Source organism: Amia ocellicauda, chromosome 5 (assembly GCF_036373705.1).
Source record: "Amia ocellicauda isolate fAmiCal2 chromosome 5, fAmiCal2.hap1, whole genome shotgun sequence".
Classification (NCBI taxonomy): Eukaryota; Metazoa; Chordata; class Actinopteri; order Amiiformes; family Amiidae; genus Amia; species Amia ocellicauda.
This window is the reverse complement of record NC_089854.1, coordinates 1,940,001-1,960,401: the sequence shown is the minus strand read 5'-3', so window position 1 is coordinate 1,960,401 and position 20,401 is coordinate 1,940,001. Positions and strand designations below refer to the sequence as shown.

The 20,401-nt window shown below is 47.3% G+C and overlaps 2 protein-coding genes across 2 annotated transcripts in view; both read right to left on the bottom strand.

Annotated features, from left to right (window-relative positions):
* Positions 1-16: 16 nt before the first annotated feature.
* Positions 17-13,227, bottom strand: elk4 (ETS transcription factor ELK4). Its single transcript, XM_066703168.1, has 6 exons — positions 12,596-13,227; positions 8,426-8,634; positions 7,402-8,118; positions 5,832-6,050; positions 5,184-5,303; positions 17-4,883 (listed from the first exon to the last, which is right to left on the bottom strand). Exons 2-6 carry the CDS (start codon positions 8,630-8,632, stop codon positions 4,785-4,787), a joined length of 1,362 nt encoding a protein of 453 aa, XP_066559265.1. The 5' UTR covers positions 8,633-8,634; positions 12,596-13,227; the 3' UTR covers positions 17-4,784.
* A 3,075-nt stretch (positions 13,228-16,302) lies between these two features.
* Positions 16,303-20,401, bottom strand: part of LOC136749167 (Krueppel-like factor 15) — a 9,504-nt gene continuing 5,405 nt past the window's right edge. The window contains exons 2-3 of the mRNA XM_066703165.1: positions 18,984-20,014; positions 16,303-18,142 (exon numbers count right to left, since the gene is read on the bottom strand). Of these exons, the coding sequence (XP_066559262.1) occupies positions 17,974-18,142; positions 18,984-19,933 (1,119 nt within the window). The 5' untranslated portion in view covers positions 19,934-20,014 and the 3' untranslated portion in view covers positions 16,303-17,973. The remainder of the gene's footprint in view (positions 18,143-18,983; positions 20,015-20,401) is intronic.

Below are 20,401 nucleotides of genomic sequence, written 5' to 3'. Positions count from 1 at the left end.
CGAGCGAAGAATTGCGAAGAATAGCAACCATAACATTTTAATTGATCTTCCCTCTTGAGACTGTAAAGTGAACCCAAAAGCCCTGTACGAAGCCCAAATACAAGATCTGTAAACATGTCAGAAGCATAAAATAAAAAAACAAAAATACAACCGCAGAGAAAGAAACAAAACGTACATAAGTTTTTTGATTATCCTACGTCAGTTTATGCTCAAATATATTTTCTCTTTCAACCACAAAGTATATGATTTAGCTTTTTAATATTTGTAATTTGATGACTGTAAAAAGTGACGACATTATAAAAATCTAGATATTTGTCTGACATCATTTTACTGAAGGTCTCGCAATGGCACCATATTGATTCATGTCAAACATGATTAAAATATTCCAATAGCAATATCACCCTCTTTAAGTACTTAAGTACATATTAAAACCTTTTTAAGCATGGATACCTTCCGAGGTAAAAGATGATTATACCGGATCCATGGACACGGTGTGGGGCTGCCCCCTGCAGTACGCATGGACGTACGCCAAGAGAACTCCTGTCCTGTTGTCTGTCCCTCCAAACAGACACCATTTCCTCACAACAGAAACCAAAAGGGATCCTAAAATTCTCAGCCCACCACAATACAAGTGGAACAAAATACAAATTTTCCCATGTTGTCAGTGAATATAAAAATTTGCATAAGAAAGGGAAAAGCTGGAGAATTTTTTTTTTTTAAAAGGCACACGCACGCACGCATCCATGCACACACTCGCACACACACGCATCCACGCACACGCACGCACACAGTTCGTTCAAAACCAGCATGTTTAGTCTCATGAAAAATAAAACATGAGCCCTCCAAAAAGGTTGTTTTTCTGTTCACTGTGGTAGAAATCGTATGCTTGTACCGCAGCCACTGCAGTGTTTGTGCACACTCTGTTTTGTGTTGTGTCACGGTTGCTCTCTCACTCACTTTTTTGGCTATAATAACAGAACAGGCTAGTATACTGCTTTCCAAACGAGTGCATTTTGGAAATATACCAGGAGGAGAATGTGACAAGTAAAATAATCCCACCAGAATAACTACAGCTGCTCGGTACGGTGCCATAGCAGAGCTTTCCTCTCCACAGGGGTCAGGTGGACATCACCTCACACAAAACACATTACAGAAGGCCAGGGGTTTTCCAGTTTTCTCCCCTTTCGCATTTATTTGTTGAGTGAAAAGGGGGGATTTGCGATTGTCCCAGTTTCGCCAGATATCAGACCCAAGTCTGAATTAATAGGTTTAAAAATATATATTTATTAACGGCATATTTATTTACGACCCATTTTACACAGTTTAACGATGGCCGTCGTTTCACGTCTGCAGAGATCAGTGCTGTGCGAGAGACCAGACAGACGCGTGTCAGATCTGCCCACTTTGAAAAGGCAGGGCTCGGTAAAAAATTGTGAAATAATAGTTTGATGGTCTTAAAACAGTACCTCCCTTCTGTGCATTTCTGTCTTATAAAAGGAGGCGTCAGTAGGGGGTATTATATAAGTTTCCCAAATCAAATTAAATGCAATACACATATAAACAGCACTTGTCATTGTCGTTTGCTTGAAATTTCAAGAAAGAGGGATCTCAATTTATAAAATTGATCATTCGCAACAATCGCAGGAGTCAAGGTTTGTGGAAAAATACATCTTAAGAAAATATTCCTATGGATCTTGTCCAGTTAAGTTGGCAAACACCCTTGCATTATAAAGTACTTTGTGCATAGATTTAGTTTTTGTCGTTTTGAAGAGAGGGGGGAGATGCTATTCAGATTTCCATTCTAGTTAAAAAACAAGCAAAAAAAAAAAACGACGATAATAAGAAAGCCAGTACAATAAGACCGTAAAATATACATATATAGTAAAAAGGTATACTACCATTGTCTAGATCTAGAAGGAACGCAATCTTTTAAGTGCTGACAAAGTACGATACAGTCATGTGCAAATACAAAAGGCAGAAGTACAAAACACGAGATCAGGGTACAGACTTTATAAGGCTGAATCTATAAAGGTTAGGTCTATAGGAAAGAGACGGTACGGCCCGGCCCAGTGCCCAGAGAACCTCTGGGTCCAACAGCGAAGCCTGATCTGTCAAAGACCTTTGTCAACTACAGCTGACGTTATACCTGCCATTGCTATTTTGCATTTGCATTTGAATTTCAGTTATAGAAAAATATATTTATATATATATATATATATATATATATATATATATATATATATATATATATATATATATGCATTTTTTCATTTTCTATTTCTTTCTTTCAAAAGGTAAATACCAAGATAATTTTTTTTGGCTTCAGTGCAAAGTTTGCGCTGTCTTCTGAACTGATCAACCGTGTAAAAATCCTAGCAAAAACTACAATATGAAAACTAGAATCTTTTACATTTCATTTTTCCAGAATCGATATATAGAGATTTAAATTGATCGTCATGATTACAATTTTGGTCACGTTAACACCACTCCTCAAGGGAAAGAAACCAAGTAAATCTAATACTGATCATTAAGGTACAAGTTTTGATTCGTCTGGGTAAGAATTCAATTTCCTGGTGCATCATGGGGGATCTCTCGCTACATCACGTCTAAAGCACTCGGGCCCCTGTAGTCATGGCTTTAGATTGTCGATATGTCGCCATTAAAGAGCAGCAAGCGCTACAACGTAACTATCAAACTACGCTCTACTAACAAAAGCACTGGGAGACCCAAAGGACAGTTGTCCACCTTTCAGGGGTGCCAGTCTCGACTATGACAGACACTCAGAGGCTTTTGGCATATGGTCTCAGTCCAATTCCTCCCGGAGGTGTTTTACGGGCCTGGAGACTCCAAGCAGACCTCGCCATGCTGTACGATTCGCGCAGGGAGGCTGGGGGTGTTGTGATGTCACTGCACTGACGGTCCACAATTCCATCGACTAACCATGGAGGCAGCCTGGATACATTTCGTTTGGTCATAGAGTAAATGACTGATAACACACCTTTCATCTCTATCCATTTCAAACTGCGCTGCAATTCAGATACTTTCCAAAGGCCTTACAGCACTTCCTACAACCACCTCCTCGTCAGTATGATGCATGCCTCCGTTATCGCCAAAATCTGTCTAGAGAACAGGGTGCGGAGATGTCTGGGAGGTATCCGTTTGTCATATGCATATTTTAAATATAGTTCTGCAGTTTTCCCTTCATATTCCTTTCCACCACTCAGCTTCAGAAACATAGAGTGCATTTCTCATGACAACATGAACACGCTGCTCTGTCGCTGGGTGCGGGGGGGAAATCACACTGGGCCTCTTGTTCATTATTCTTTCTCTCATTATTAATTTGGTCTGCGATTACAGGTACTCATGTGTCCAGGTACACACATGTGGCACAAGTAATGGCACAACAGCTGTGTTTTGAGACGCAGCAGAGCCAAGACCCTCGAGCCCAGAAGGAGGAACTCTGCTGGAGGAGTCTGAGTGTGTCCGACGTGGGCAGCCAGCCCGGTAGCCTCGCTCACCTATTCTCAGACCAGAGACAGAGACCAGGCCGGCACACCGGGATGCATTGATCTTACCCACGTTGCACATAAACCGTAGAGGATTACAGATTTGGGGATCGATGCGTTTCCCCCCACTTAATAGCAACGCAAGGCCAGAGGAGTTTTGCAGAGGACACTTCGACTGGCTAAGGAGAGGGAATTCTTTAAAAAAATCATTTAATTTTTAATTACTAATTGTAAGAAGTGCAGCCTCTGACACGGCCTATAACCCGACACCAAACGATAACAGTCCTCATCAAGTTCCCCGGAGCCCCAGAGCCGCAGGGAACCCTGCCCCTGCCGCCCGATTCTATAACCCCCAGTCTAACGTTCTAGAAGCATGGGAATTCCAGACCGCGGCGAGGAGGTGTATGGAGAAATGTCAGCGGAGGCAGAGCGAAGGCAGAAGACAACGACAAAAAAACAAAAATAATAAGACAGAAGCTGAACAAGGGAAACAAAAGTCACCAAGGTATAAATGCTTGGGGGGGGCAGTATGCATACAACAGAAAAGACCACACGGTCGTTTCCTCAACACGATTCCAGGATTAAAATAGAAAAGCAACAACAACTGATCATAATAATAATAATAAATCAATATCAATTACAAAGAAGTGCTGGCTTAAAAATGGGGCCAAGAGGAGGAGTGAAAAGACCGATTGCCAGCGGCGGGTAAAGTTCCTCAAAACGGACTGTGCCGGTGATCCTGGCGTCTCCACAGACTTCCCCCCCCGACGGACAGTTCCGCCTCCGACTCGCGGCACCGAGGCACCCCCCCCGCTAGAACCCCCGATCAGCCGGCCTGCCGCTCCTGCCCCGGCCTCCTCCACAGCCACAGTCACAGCGGCGCAGCAGTGCCACCGAGCTCACCACGTACAGATGATGTCCCCGAGGGCAGAGCAGCCCGGCAGCAACAGATCTGAAAACACTGTGGTCGGTTTGGCTGGCTGAGTTCTCTGTCCTCTCGTCCTCTCTCCCTCTCTCTCTTTCCCTTTCCCTCCCTCTCTCTCTCTATCTCTCAGTAGCACCGAAAAAACACCTCCCGAAACATCTGTCCTCTAGAACAGAGTGGCTGACCCAGCTCTGGCACCCAAACATCAGATTTTGTTAAATTAGAGCCGGCGCGATTGTCTCTTTCCCCAGTAACCCCCTGTCCCCCATCGAGGCCGGCTGCAATCTATTGTGAAGCGTCCTAACGTGCCGCGGCCTCGGGTCAAAGTTCAGCTGGGGGAGCAGGCCCGTCCGCTATGTCTTCTGGGGGTCGGGGGACAGCGGCCCCGGGGTGTTGGAGCCGTCCAGGTTGGGCAGAGGCAGCTGCATGTGGGGGGTGAGGACCGTCGGGAACTGAAACAAAACAACAGCAGCAGCAGGGTTGACAACAACAAACTAACAACAACATGAAATCAGGGCTACTATGAACGATCTCAACACAAAGCTGTGCGTTTCATTTTCATCACACAGGTGGCACTGGCATCCTCAGGTCTTCGTACAGTTACAGCAAGAACTGTGAGTCACCCAGCTTAGGGGCAACTGAGGCTGATGGATTAATAACAACATTACATGCCAACCCCTGCACCAGTGTGTGCACTGATGCGCTCGGCACATACATGACAGTTTTGGAGAGGAAAGAGGAGGCGCTTGTACCTGGAACAGCGTGTGTGTCCCCTGTCGGCGTGCCGGGCTGAGGGGCGCCACCGGGCTGAGCGTGCTCCAGAAGTGGATGTTGGACAGCAGGGGGCTGGGCGTCAGCAGCAGGGTGGGCGTCTGCAGGAGAGGGAGGTTGCAATGGGCAGCGTTAAGGACACGGACCCCGATGCTCATGAGGTTTCACAGCATTCCGGTCGCCCTTAAACCGGATGCCTTTAAACAACTCATAGAGCATCTGGTGCAGATTCAATATGGAGGTCAATTCATGCCGTTCACAGCTTATGTAGTGAAAAGTCTCTCCCTTCTGCACTGCAAGAAAGGATCACAGCTCAGAATGGAGGGTCTGCTTTAGTATTGTTTCGTCACCTCACTGCATGCCTGATGGCACAGCAATGTCAACACAACCAATTCCACAGGGCTCCCCCATGTGTGATACCGCTGCCCTCTACTGGACAAAACAAGGGTGTAACGCTTACACTGGGAAAAAACATCACACACACCAGACGAGTCAATTAATTAATTAATTATTAGAACGTCTGAGGAACATGAACAGATTTTTCAATGGATGCACACATAAAATTATCATCAATATAACCTGTAATTTGGTACATGGACATAGACACATGGACCCCTGAAGCCACTGACCTGAAGGAAAGCGGGGGTGAGGGAGGCCGTGGGCAGGGAGGGGCTGGCCAGGTTGATGGGGCTGAAGTCGCTGCTGGTGACCACCAGGGTGGGCGTCAGCTCCAGGCCTTTGGGCTTCTTGGACTTGCCGCTCTGACTGCTGCTGCTCAGCGCAGGGGACCTCTCTGCCTCCTTCTCAGGGCCGCTGCCATCATCCTGGGCCTGGGGGGGGCGCTGCACCTGCACAGAGGGGCGAGAGGGTCAGAGTTCACCATCTACACAAGAGTGTGTGCATGTGTGTGTGCGTGTCTGTGTGAGTGCGTAGATGAAATCAGCCTGGAATGCTGTAGACAGAGTAGTTCTAATCCGCATACATTAATGTGAAACTTTGCACAGATTTAGCAAATTGATTTGTAGAAAAATATTTGTGTCTACTCATTGCAAGATGCACCTGCAAGAAGCTGGTCAGGACAGTCCGGATTTTATTCTTAGCACTAGCGCCATGTTTGTTTACTTGGGAACGAGTCAGTTTGGTCCAAAGTTGTTTTTGGCAAAAATGTATTTGGCACTTATTTGGCACATATTCAGTTTTGTGATATGAATTTTGATCATGAGTTTCTTATTCTATTACGCAGGGCCATATATAGCCTATAGAGCATACACATTTGATTATGTCATGTAATCATACATGTTACAAATTACTAATTAAAAAATTAATGATTAAAATATATGTAAACTGCTAGGACTGTACAGACTGGATTAGTACATGTTTGTGAGCACTTTATTATCGGCATATTTTGGAAATCGTAAAACATGGCGGGAGTCATGTTGGTTTAAGAAATGTGTTAAAAATGTGTTGTTACTTAATGTTTTAATACTCGATTGTTGACAGAAGCAGCACCCTGTCGTGTGCACAGTGACCATAATCTCTGTGTTGCTGGTGGTGTCAGCGTTCACTGAAGCAGCTAATGCACATCACTGCAGAGCAGCTTGTGCTTGTGAAATTGAATTCACCATTACTAAACTACAAGTCCTAAGCAGTAAAGTGACTCGTAATAGTGGTACTGGATACACATTAAGAACTTATGACACCATGTTCAACAGCAACTAGTTAATACAGACTGTCTGATGACTCATGCAATTGTTATAGTTTTAAAAGTGAAATAAAGGTAATACAATTACTCCATTACATTCAATTTCAGGACTCAGAGCGGATGTTGATTGCAGCTCTAACACATTTACAGCCATTTAATAGTCATTTAAAAGTCATTTAAATAGATGTTAAATATTTCATTTTGTTTTAATAAAAAACACAGTAAAATGATTTAACAGTAATACTGGCAAATAATAAGAAAAATGCCTCTCAACCTACAGCTACATACACTACATCCACATCTGTACAGATATGACAATATGCACCGTGAGATTCAGATCACAAGATTTGAGGGGTAGATACAGGGGTAGATTTGGTGTAGCTGGCTTTGTCTGGGCTGGCAGGGACAAGGGTGGCATGCGGGTTCCTTTTCCTTTACGCGGCTATAAAAAGGAAAGCCGCCACCCTGAGTGAGGCCCCCGTGCAGCCCGCGAGTACCTGCAGTGGCCCCCTGGCAGGCTGCGAGGAGATGTACTCGATGTCGCTGTCGATCACCAGCTCCTGCGACGAGTCCGGGACGTTGCTGGGGGAGGGCGAGCGGGAGGAAAGGGAGGGCGAGAGGGCAGAGTCGGTGAACGGGGCGGGGCCGGAGGAGGGGCCATCCGGCACGGTCTCTTCCACGGGCAGCGGGGCCGGGAGCAGGGGAGGGGGCGTGGCCGCTTTGAGCTCACCGCCACATTTAGGCTGGGGGGGCGGGGCCGGCGAGACGACCTCCAGGGCGACCGCCGGCGGGTTCCGAGACGGTGTGGTCCCAAACTTGATGACGGACTGGGGCTGCTGCGGCTCCGGGCCGGCCTTCTTCTCAGCCAGCTTCTCGCCTGGGTTCTCCACCTTGATGGACTTGAAGAGCCGCGTGCCGGACTGCAGCGAGGTCAGCGTGAAGGAGGTGTACAGGCCCGAGTGGATATAGTCATTGCGACTGGACGGTCTGCCCGAGCCAGCGCCTTTCTCCCCCCCAGCCCGGTTCTCCTTGTCCCTGGAGGTGCCCCCTCTCTCGGAGAAGGTCAGAGACCCCCCGGTGCCGCCGCCGCCGCCGCCCTCCCCCGCCTCAGCCCCCTCCACCCTGCCGGCCGAGCCCACCTCCCCGCTCAGGATGTCTGGGTACGAGACGAAACGGTACACGAACTTCTGCCCATTCACCTTCTTGATGATGTTCTGGGAGAGAAACACAGGAAGGAACAGACAGAAGATAAAAACAGATGAACAGACAGATAAATACTGTAAAGTAGAAGAGAACTGTTAAGCGCCTTCCCTAAATCCTGAGAGGAGAAGCAGGGAACATTACAGGGATTTCCACCTTTACAGAAACAATTACGGCAGCTGCGTGCAATCTTTACGCAGGAAGGACGGGGGGACAGGGTGACTGGGGAGGGAAGGTTTAGCGATGCTTCAGTGCTGAAGGACTGCTTCAGACAAAGGTACCACGGGACCGGGAGCAGCTCTGGACACCTCTCTCAATCACCTTGTCGTAGTAGTATCTCAGCGCGCGGCTCAGCTTGTCGTAGTTCATGCTGGGCTTGTTCTTACGGACGCCCCACAGCCGGGCCACCTCCTCCGCCTGCTGCAGCTTGAACTCCCCGTCCTCCGAGGTCCAGCAGATCAGACGCTCTTTGCTGGGGTCGAGGAGCAGCTGCAAGAGGAACTGCCAGAGAGTCACCGCGCTGTCCATGGCTGCAGGGCCAAGAGCGGGAAAGGCAGACAGAGGGAAGAGAGAGAGGACGTGAGGGGACATTTCAGATCCTTAAAAATAAGGAGTGGACTGAGTGGCCTACTCTCACTGGTAGTCTTACACTCAATACTGCTAACGTATGGCTTCTTATCTGGCACACTCTTTTTATTATTATTACTTTTTATTCACTTAATGGTGGTGAAAACGCTAAGACTTATGGATATGTCACAGAGTAAGCCTTATGTAACAGGACAACACAGAGAGGTTACCCATTCAGAGGGGATTATAATCCCAGGCCGAGAAAGAGAGAGAGATGTGTACTGTAGCAGAGAGAAAAAAGGGTTTAAAATCTAAACCATGGACAAAAACAAAAAAACTCAGGAAAAGACCTGAGACAGAGGCACAGCGTGTGTGGTTCAGACATCTATTGCGCTCGCTATTGAGGGAGATGGACACGAACGCACAGCGAGGGAAACAACACACGTGAGGCCCCTGCGAGAGCGAGACCCCCGGCCCTGCGCTCTGTGCAGTGCGGTTAACAGGAAACACCACAGGCACCCAGACAGCTACCTGTAGCAAACATATCATCGCCGTGTATCGGTTCTCTCGGCCAAACTCACTCCGCCCCAAACCAGGGTACAGAACTACCATGATGCCAACAGACTCATGGCCTCACGGCCTACCATGAGCCGGCAAGAATCTAGTCCACCTAGTGTCAAGATCGAAGTTGGGGATAACAGACACGCTTCAGGGTGGCTTGGTTGTCATTGCAGCATTTTAAAATACTGACATTTTGGTGAAATTCAGCCTATGCAGGATCTCCTAGAACCCTTCTGGGATGCACTGGCACGAGCTCAAGAACAGACCACAAAGGCCTGCTTCCCCTGCCGCCCCAGATATGGAGCAGCTGGGGAGGAAGGAGGCAGATCCACCAGTGGGCCCGCGGCAGTCAGGAGGAAAGTGTGGGCTCCTGTGGGGTACCCTGGGAAGAGTCTGGTTTCAGTGTCTGTAGTCCCATTTATTATTATTATTATTGATTATTATTACTCACTTTCTAAGCAGACACACTTATCCAGGGTGACTCAGAATTGTTACATTTGTACTGGAATAATCTAGGTAAAGTACCTTGCTCAAGGGTACAACAGCAATACCCCCACCTGGGATTGAACCCACAGTGTATTATACATGTGTATACAGATACAGTGCCTTGGAGGGACAGCCTGATCTAGGCAGTGCCTGGTGGTACAATGCACAATCTAGTTCTTGTTGACTGAGCACACTGGGCTCAAAAGGATATTTGGAGACTTTTATATTTTTCGTACCTTTCTTCTGACTGGTGCTTTTCAAAGATGTTATCTCTGACTGGCTTAGAAAGCTCCTTGGTCCTCATGGTTGAGTCTTTGCTTGAAATTCACTACCTGAGATGGGTGTTTTAATTCTGAAATCATGATAACTTCTATTATCGCACACAGAGGCCATTCAACTAACTGTGTAGCACATAAATTCATTTAATCATGACTTTTCAATTTTTGTTTCGTATTAATGATCTACTAACTTCTTTATTTTTGTTGTTGCTTCGGATGTGTCGAGTAGGTTGTGTTTAGAACACATGAATCGCCACTTCAAAGTGTCGTGACTGCAAAAACACAGAGAGGGTCTGAATACTCTTGCAAGCCACTGTGTATATTATATATAGCCATGTCATAATGAACACAAGCGCTCACACCAGAGCAACCTACGGATAACCACAAAAATCACACGCTGGCCGAGTATGAAAGCATCTGAATTTCACTTAAACATGTGCAGAGACGCCTTTTCTGTGTGAACTGTGCCCATAGAAGCTGGGACCGGGCTGGGAGCCACACTCTCCTGCGCATCTCCTTCGAGTCCATTCCACCTCGGCACACTGTCAGTCACAGGGGAGTCACAGGCCCCCGCAGCCATGGCCGCCTTCACCGCCCCCCCGACCGAGCCAAGAGACACCCACGCGGCGACCCAGAGGATGAAGGCAACCAGTCTGATCACCTGATGCTCGGGCACTGTAGAACAGCGGAGCGTCCGCTTGGATCAACGTAAAAACAGCCCCAACACAACTGTTAAAGCACGCTTCAGTCCTCCATCGACAAAGAGAGAGAGGGAGAGCAAAAGAACAAATAATAACAGTCTCTCTCTTGAATGGCAGGGTGCTGATCTAACACAAAGAGTCTGTCGCTGTATCCCTGCAATCCTAGTAATTCCATATTTAAACAAAGACACCATTAAGACAAAGCAAATCCAACATGCATTTCCTTGGGAAAAACAAAAGACGGCAAGAACAAACATTTCTTAAAAGCCCTTGTTTCTGAATTTGTTTAGCAATGTATTGTTAGGCAAAGAGGAGCGGAGACCTTGCAACACTAACACTTGATTTTGTTTTTTCTTAACTGACAGGAGTTTCCAATTCTTGAAATATCACTGTACATATTTCTAAAATTTAACCAGCTTCCTCTCCTTTCTTGAACAAACACCACAGATCCACCAAACGAAGTGCCAGAACAGTGTACAAATGACAAAGGAGTAGGCTATAATGACTGCTGCAGTGTATGCAGGCTAGATAGCCAGTGGCCTAGCTCCCAGTGTTGGGGAAAGCAGGCCTCTACAGTCTCCCTGACTCCCTATGACAGCTGATCCCACAGGTGTTCTATGGGATTCATATACACCATCACTGTGTTGATGATGGTGCCAAAATATCAAGTTAGTTCACCTCAAGTGTCACTTTAGATAAAGTCCTCCGCCATGGCAATGACAAAAACACGTACAAGGTGCCAAAGGTTGGGTGCACTAAGTGAGCAGGGAAACGATCCCTATTGCTTAGAAAGAGCATGGAAAACTCACTGGGTACAACAAAGCACACATCTGCATTTGGGTTTAGTTTTGGCACTGAAGGCATCACATCCTCATTTGCCAATTCACACTTACAACTGAAGTCACTAACTTTAAATGCAACGGACTCCCTATCTGTATTGTATATAGGCATAATGAAAAATAAATCCAAGCCCTCGAACATCACAAATTCAATGCTCGCTCCCAGCAGTGAAGAACACCTTGTTCTCCTGACATAATTCGTGACTTGGGTATAATAACCGCTCTGATCTATGAGCTTCTTCTCCATGTGTAAGCTGCTTAAATTAAACTAAATCGACCCTGACTCATCCGCCAGCCAGCTGGGATGCTTTGTATGGAAATAAACCCACACACAAATCGACAGGAAATAATATTGTCGCCAATGGGAAAATGCATAGCCACTGGCCATTTGCAAAAAATATGTTTATTTTAAACTACAAACAAGAAGATTATCAAGAAAATACAAAGATCGCACATATAATACGGTCAGAAACGGGACACAAATGCATAATTACTGTCCATGCAATAATAATAATAAAATTCTACAAATATATGAATAACAGGAATAACAATCTAGGACTTTGGTCTATGATGCAGCAGTATGGAAAATAATCATTAGAATTAGAGGAGTCCATTACAGATGCATTATCCTGATCGATATAGACGCAGTGTTGGCTTTTCCAGTATAGTGAAGTGCAACAGTAACACGCAGGGCTGCTGCTCTGGCACTGACAGCTCACTGCGCTGCAACAGTTGCAACTGTCCAGCAGCTCGACTGCAGCCGAGCCGGGCAGCCTGCGGTGCTGCGGGCCTCCACGTTGCACTGTTGTGTACTGCTGGACACATTATTGTACTTAGTATAAAGTTGATAGCAGTCTCTCTGACTGTCCAGTTACGTAACAAGCGTAGTAAAGCTGCGCGTCCAAGGCGGCCAGACACACTTTGTGCGTGTTGTGGTGGGTGTTGTCTGCGCAACTGACAGCGAGCGCTTTCACATCACAAGTTTCCGTCACGCAAGTCGGGTGGGCTTGAGCCTCCCCTCCCTCCGTCCCGGTGCGAGGAAAACAACAACATACTCACCTAACCTAGAACCGGGTCCGAGCTGCGGTCCTGCGCGGAGCCGCCAGTGCGGGAAACGACGTCGTGCTACGCGAGCCCCATGTGCGCGAGAGACACGCACGGCAGACGCGCTCGAGGACAGGAAATTAAAGCCTGAGATCACTTCCTTCTTTCCCGAGCATTTTCTCTAACACATCCTTGTTGTGCAAACGAAGCGGTTTTGCGCGATCACATTCACACGCCTACATGTTTGACATGCACTTATTTCCTTACTACAACACGCTTTTTTTGCAGGGGGCGGGGGAGGCGCTTTGCACCACACATTAAAAACCACCCCGCGTCGTTTAAAAAATAGAGGTTGTATATTTCTCGATAAATGAGCGTGTCTTCTTCGGTCGCGCCGCTGCGCTGCTGCTGTTGTGCAGTGCCGTGCAGTACAGTGCAGTACAGTGCAGTATACTGCAGTACAGTGGCTCGAAAAATTAAACAATCAGTCCCAGACCCCGGTGCGGGAGAGCCGTGCCGCGCATTTCGTGGGTGTTGATCCACCGCACACCAATGGCCTCCAGCCCCGCTTCACGCCTCCCGCCTCCTCTTCCTCTCTCGGCTGCACTCGGACATGTTTCTCGGTTATATTGTGTTCAATAATTTCCGACAGGGTCTTATTTCCGCCTCTGGGAAGAGCACCTCGGTGTCGGCTCCCCCCGGGTCCTAAACACGACCACATAGGCCCAATCACGCAACAAAACTGAACTTATTTGTGTGTGTGAGAGATTGTTAATGATGCATGTATTTATGTATGTATTTTTGCATTGTACATTAGATTTTAAAGGGTTTTGTTTTTGTTAAGACATTTGCTAGATAGGCCTACCTATGACTGTTCAGCGGATTGAAAATATTAATATGAGCGGCGCAATGCAGCGTTGTGGTTGCATTGTGGTTTGTGTTCTTTGCATAAGTAATAACATACAGGTTTAACACGGGAAAAGGCCAACTCCAGTCTCACAACTCTGCTGTGCTACTTGCTAAAACCCAAGTTGCCATTTTATGGCACTACAGTGTACATGTGAGGACATCCTGCAGGGGGCGCTGCTCATCCTCTTGTAGGTGTATGAATTGTCAAAACTAATACCGCCTTGGCATTTACCAAAATATATTTTTAAACGTTTTTTTTTTCTTCATACTAAGGTTCCTTGATATTTTCTGTATTTTTGTCTATACTGTTTATTAATTAATGGCACCTGACTGCTTTAAAGTTGATTCACGGGGTTAGTTTCTCTTCAGACCGCACTACTAGCTCTTTAAACTCAGTAGAGCCTTTTTATAAGTGTATGTTTAGCACATTAGCACATGGACGCACCTGTATTTTCTGCATGATAGCTCATTGTACTAGGATGTATACATATTGTATTAGTGCACTGGTTGTATTATTGCACTTTCAAATGCTTTGAATTGTTCTTGTGTAAAGCATAAGTCTGCTAATACATACTTGAATATTCATAAATACATTCATACATACAGAAAGCATGTATTAAAAATGACCAAACCCAGGAGAGATACATACTGCACCTACCACACTTCACAATATGCTTACTGTACCACTTATAAGGATTTGTGTGCATGTGGCTCAGCCCCAGCAAATAAACCTATAATAAATAAACGTCTTCTTCATTTTCATTGTGCTGTTTATTTCACCTTTGTGGCAGCAGATATATGTATGTTTTTCCATCCACTCATGAATCTGTGCTACTTTAAACGTGGGCATCCTGCAAGGGGCAGTTATTAATAGACAAGACAGGCAGGATCGAGTTACTGTCTGCTCACCTCCCCTCACGAAGGAGGGGAGATCACGTCTTGGCAGCCAGACCAGCCCTGAAGACGAGCTCTCGATTCTCTATCAGTTTAAAACAATGGGGCTGTTCACTCAGTATCGACATGTGGTTGTTGCTGTCAGTTATCATAAGCACGGCCACTTGTTGCAAGTGTGGCCTGAGATCTGCAAAAATACACCCGTTATTCATGTGATATTCAGTCAGCGTGCAGCTGTTACAGCAGGGCGTCACCGCCTCTTCACGCAAAGTTCATTCACCAGAGACCAGGCGACCTAAACAGTAACTTCGAACAACATTCAGAACTTAGATCATTAGGAAATACTTTTTTCTATTACATTTTATTTTATAAATAATGATTGATGCTTTTTACCTCCAAAAAAGTGATAGAATCGAATATAATTCAAGGAAATTAAATAAAATATTGTACAAAAATTAAACAACTTTGATTGTAGGATAAATGTTGATTGGCCTAAAGTTCAGGTTGCACTGATCGATCTTGTACGTTTCTATTTTGCACACAAATTTGCAGTTCTGTGAATTAAACAATGAACTACAGTGCCCTGACAGACATGTGTGGAGACCTGCAGGGATGTGTGAAGGAAATCTCACATGTGGCTTTGTGGAATTAAGGCACCAGATAAAAATGTGTTTGTATAACCTTCAAACCTGTATACGGCTACAAACACCATGCAGCTCATTTCACAAATGTCTTCACAGTGTTGGGCGCTGGTGTTGGTTTCATTGGGCTTCTTTTTCCTTCCCATCCAACTATACCAAGACATCACTTCAAATATTCAAATCGGTTATCCGGGCTCAGCACAGATCTGAGATTCTGTACCTCTCTATATACACATGCATATCTATGGGTTGTGCAATGCATCTCAATGGCGCTCATTCCACAGCCTATAGAGGCATTCTTAGAACATTCCCCGGGTTCTGCGACGCTACAGACCTTAGGAATGCAGATTTTGAAAGTGTTCATTAGGAGACTGCAGCTCTCTGCACCCCACCCCCCCAAACTGTGCTCCCTCCGGGCCACCAAACACGTTGGGTGCACATTCAGAAGGGAAGAAAGGGAAGCTTCACCACACAGCCCCCAAGGGTGCAAATGGCGATAACAACAATACTTGCATTTAACACATTAAGGGCCAGTCAGCCAAAAACAAAACGAGCCTTGACTGGAGGTCCAGCAGAGCAGAGACCCTCCAGGCAGTGTTCCTGGATAGACTCGTTCAGAGGCATTTCAATACTAAACACATGAATCAACAATGTAACAGCGCAGTTTTGACAGATATAGTATTAATTCCCCCAAAGAAAATGTATGAGCAGTGATACCATACAGAACAGAAAAGCTAAAGCACCGGTGGCATAAATATATTTATATTTTAATTGTTTATTTTCTTTTGTAAACTGAAGGAGGTCAAACCCCTACCTGGACAGAACACACAACTCACCTCATCAGATGTCCATTTTTGAAAAGACACCCACTGGTCAAGCAGAATCATCAGCACTGCTCTCCTGGAAGGGGCCTCCCCATCCACCCCCAAGACATCACCCCCAAGACATCACCCCCATCCACCCCCAAGACATCACCCCCATCCACCCCATCCACCCCATCCACCCCCAAGACATCACCCCCATCCACCCCCATCCACCCCATCCACCCCCAAGACATCACCCCCATCCACCCAATCCACCCCCAAGACATCACCCCCATCCACCCCATCCACCCCATCCACCCCCAAGACATCACCCCCATCCACTCCATCCACCCCCATCCACCCCATCCACCCCCAAGACATCACCCCCATCCACCCCATCCACCCCATCCACCCCCAAGACATCACCCTCACCATGACAGCAGCTTCAGGATTCAAACCACCACCACAACAGGCCGGGATTTCCATCGCTTACTTTATTGTAAGGAAAAGTAGTGTTCATGTACATTTTTGTAAATTTTTTGCTGTTTTTTGCTTTTTGGTTTCCTTGTCACCCAGCAGACTGCCGGGCATCCGGGCACTATCGGAGAAGAAGGCCAGGCCATGGCAGACTGGCCGCAGGAAGGCAATGTTCAATATGTACACTAAGCCCGGAGCCAGAGGCCCACGGCCTCACCCTGCCTGGGCCGAGGTCCGGTGGTTTAGTCCTGTATTCGTTTATTTTTCTATGATTGCCAGCATTCCAGATTCTCTTTGTCGTCTTCTCACTGTCCAAGCACAAGGTAGATCGATCCAGTTCATTCATCCTTCCGCTGTCCAGAGGCATGATGGGTAATTTCTGTTGGCCCGAGTCGTCCAGCGCACACAGTGTGCCATTTTACAGCACAGTTCGGACAAACCGTGCGCGGGTGTAACCTCCGGACATTTATGGCAAGGGATATAAAGCTGCATGCTTCATATAACAACATGTAACATTTGCATCTATACTGTGACAAACAAGGGACACAAGAACAGCTACATAAAGGAGTCAATTTATGTAAACTTTATATTTTTTGTCCTAACAATCGTAATTGGATATTTCACTATTATAATTTTTTTTAACACGTTTGTGTAGTTGCACAATCTTTCCTTCCTGTTCAAACACTCCAACAGCATTTTCATGCCAGAAATTCGACGTTCTGTGAACCAGCCACCCAAGTCCCCTGCCTGAGGAGACGGACAGCGTCCTGTACACCTGAAGACAGGAATCGTGGGAAACAAACAAGCGGTCAGAACCCCTGACATGACGCAGCAGGGGAAGAGCACATGGCCACTGTGCACAGGGGCTTAACCGAGTCTGCGGGGGGTTCCGATTTGCCTTCATGTTGATAGAAAGAAAAAAAAGAAAAGGATTGTTTCTATTATTCCTGCTTGAACTGGACTAACCAGTGTTGCATAATCATTTCCTTTTCTCCTGGTTTCTATAGATGCCACTTCGAGCTGGAGTTTGTTTAGCGCTGTTGACGAACAGCAGAAGATACTTCCAAAGTAGGCTTACAGAGTGCTTACATACGGACATGTGGCTTCATTCTGCTCACGGCAAACAGAAAATCAGTGAAGCTGGGAGGGGACTTCCCTGCCACGAGGGAATAAGAGCATCACGTCTAACCAGTTCCTTAATGCGGGTGAAGTAAAATGCAGAAGACAGATGAACGAGTTATCTCCTTAAAGTACAGAGCACTGAGTCCTGACAGAGAAGCCAAGCCACCTCAGATTACAGGACAGATGAGCAAGTTTGCCAGCTGGATATCGGCCAAATTCACAGGAAGTCGGCAGCAGCCATAGCAGCGGCTTCACAGCACGACCGGAGTCGGAGCGAACCTCGAGAGCAGGCAGCGTTTCAAAAATAAAAAAAATACTTGCAGAGATAAGTAAAACCAAGTAAAATTTTAACAAAGAGAAATTAAAGGGGACAGACATATGGACGAGGAACAAAAAAAAAATAGGTAGAGGCTGGAATAATAAAAAAAATATATATAGATAGATAGATAGATAGATATCAGTCGCTTGGCGTGGTCTCTCCCGGGGGCCCCTGTGCTGGAGATCAAGTGCTGGGAGGAGGAGGGAGCAGAGCTGAGGGGTGTGCTGGTCAGCTGCTGCCTCGCAGGAGCCGGCTGGGCCTCTGGCTGCGGTGCACCTTGGTGTGCTTGGACAGGTGGTCACTGCGGGCGAACTTCTTCTCACACACCGGGCACTGGTACGGCTTGACCCCCGAGTGCGAGCGTCGGTGCCGGGACAGTTCGTCGGAGCGCGAGAACCTGCACATGACAACAACAACACTTAAAAAGTGCAGAGTACTCTGTGTCAGAGTCCTGTTTCTTTCCTCCTCAGTTTGTCCCTTTATGCTTTTGGGGGGAGATGCACACAGATCCACTGAAGTCAATCCACTTTCTTAAAGGGAAAGTTGCTGTGTTTAAGATTGATCTTATTCAGCACTTTTATGCCATTAGTCCCCCCCCCTCTATCACTCCTGATTTGCATCCTTTTTAACATTATTAAATATCCAAGGTTAGTTACTTGCTGTTGGAACATATACCTATACCATGTAGAATACAAAGAAATCAGAGCTGCAAGACTTCCTGAATACCTTTACTAAACCATCCAGGCCCCCATATACAAAACACCTCTATCGTTTTTACTCGTCTCGGTTTTACAACATATTGAATTTCTGTCGTGCGTTTCCTCCTTTTTGTTCAAATCCTGTTGTCTGATTTCATTGAGAATGCCAAGACAAGCGAACACCCTTTGAGAAAAAAAACACACTTGATCCTTTTAATCTCCATTGCAAGTTGATAAAAGTAGTCAGCTCAGTCTTTCACCGAAAGCCATTCAACCCAGATTTGTTCAGCGCTTTTACACATGAACACAACACAAGAGCTCAGGCACACACACACAAAAACAAGATTTCTCAATATTACCAAAGTCTGGGAGTATAATCTTAAGATCATTGAGAGGAACTGTCTGGGTTTGTGTGTGTGTGTGTGTGTGTGTGTGTGTGTGTGTGTGTGTGTGTGTGTGTGTCTGTCTGTCTGTCTGTCTGTCTGTCTGTCTGTCTCTCTTTTTTCTCTCTCCTAGTCCCTGTGTCAAAGAGATGCTCACCTCCAGCCACAGTCTGGCCAGCTGCACATATAGGGCTTCTCCCCGGTGTGCCTCCGGAAGTGGGCCTTGAGGTGGCTGCTCTTGGTGTACATCTTCTCGCAGCCTGGGTGGGTGCACTTATGGACCCGCAGGACCTCCGGCGTCGCTTTGGCAGTCCTGGCAGGGACGGTTTTAAGGAGGCTGGCGCCGCCCCCCACGGCCCTCACTGTGAGGGGCAAGGGGGCGATCTTCACATACTTTTGATCCTTGCCCATGCCGCCGTTGCAGACGGGCACCAGGGTGGCAGACGTGGCCTGGGGCAGCAAGGCAAAGCTCTGGGCCCCTTGCACGCTGAGCACCAGGTGGGCCAGCCGGAGCGTGCCGGGGTGAGTCTGCGCGGCGTCGTGGGTGAGCTGCACAGGCTGCAGCTGGAGGAGCAGGGGTGTGCCAATGAGGACTGGGGTGGGAGGGGCGTCGAGGCAAGAACTGGCAGGCGAGGGGGTCAAGTCCGCCACCGCCTCTTCCGCAGCCCGGTCAAGACTGGAGGGAGAGGTCGGCGCTGGGGAGGAGGGCGCAGGTGGCTCGGCCAGCTCCTTGGACAGCCCCATCTTCTCCTTCAGGAACTCCTCGATCTCCTCCAGCGTGGGGGAGAAGTCTGCCGGGAGCCCGGAGCTGAAGTCCGGCAGATTGACCTGCTGGCCCACGCAGGTGGGCTTCCCGTCCTCCCCTACGGCCGAGGCCAAGAGCAGCCCCAGCCCCAGCTCGCCGTCCCTGGTTGGGCTGGAGCCCAGACTGCTGGTGTCCTTAGAGCCAGGGCTGGGACTCGAGCCCAGGCTGGCCTCATCGCTGGCTGAGGGGGCCGCTGCGTGGTCCTTGAAAGGCTGCGCGCAGTTTTCATACGGCGCCCCCACAGATCCCCTCAGTGCCTCAGGACTGGTGGTCAACACTTGACAGTCGTTTACCGAGACCATTTGTTGTCCCCCGACAGGAGAAAGACACAGGGAGGGACGTCAGCTCAGAACAGTCCCGCAGAGCCTCGGCCCCCGGGAACCCTGCAGAACACGCAGCAGAGAGATCAGACCCACAGAGCCCTGCCGTCCTGCCCAACACCTGACTGATGCCTGGCAGAACAATGTCAGAGAAATATGTAAAACAATAAACAGACATTCCTTTCTCGGTGTGAAGTCTATGAAAGACTGCAAAAAGCATTTTTGGTGATGTTAAGACTTCAAAACCAATAAGGTTGCACTTCTGTTAAACACTGTAAACAGTTTCCTGACCACAAAGCCAGTGTTTGGGCGCTATTTCACAAAGCTCGCAGCAGCTGGTCCCACCACTCACACCGCGATTAACGGATAACTTCCCTACAAAGGGGGCGGGGGTGGCCATCTCTTGCAATCATCCTAAAATATTACACTAAGTTACTGCAGACTGAGCTG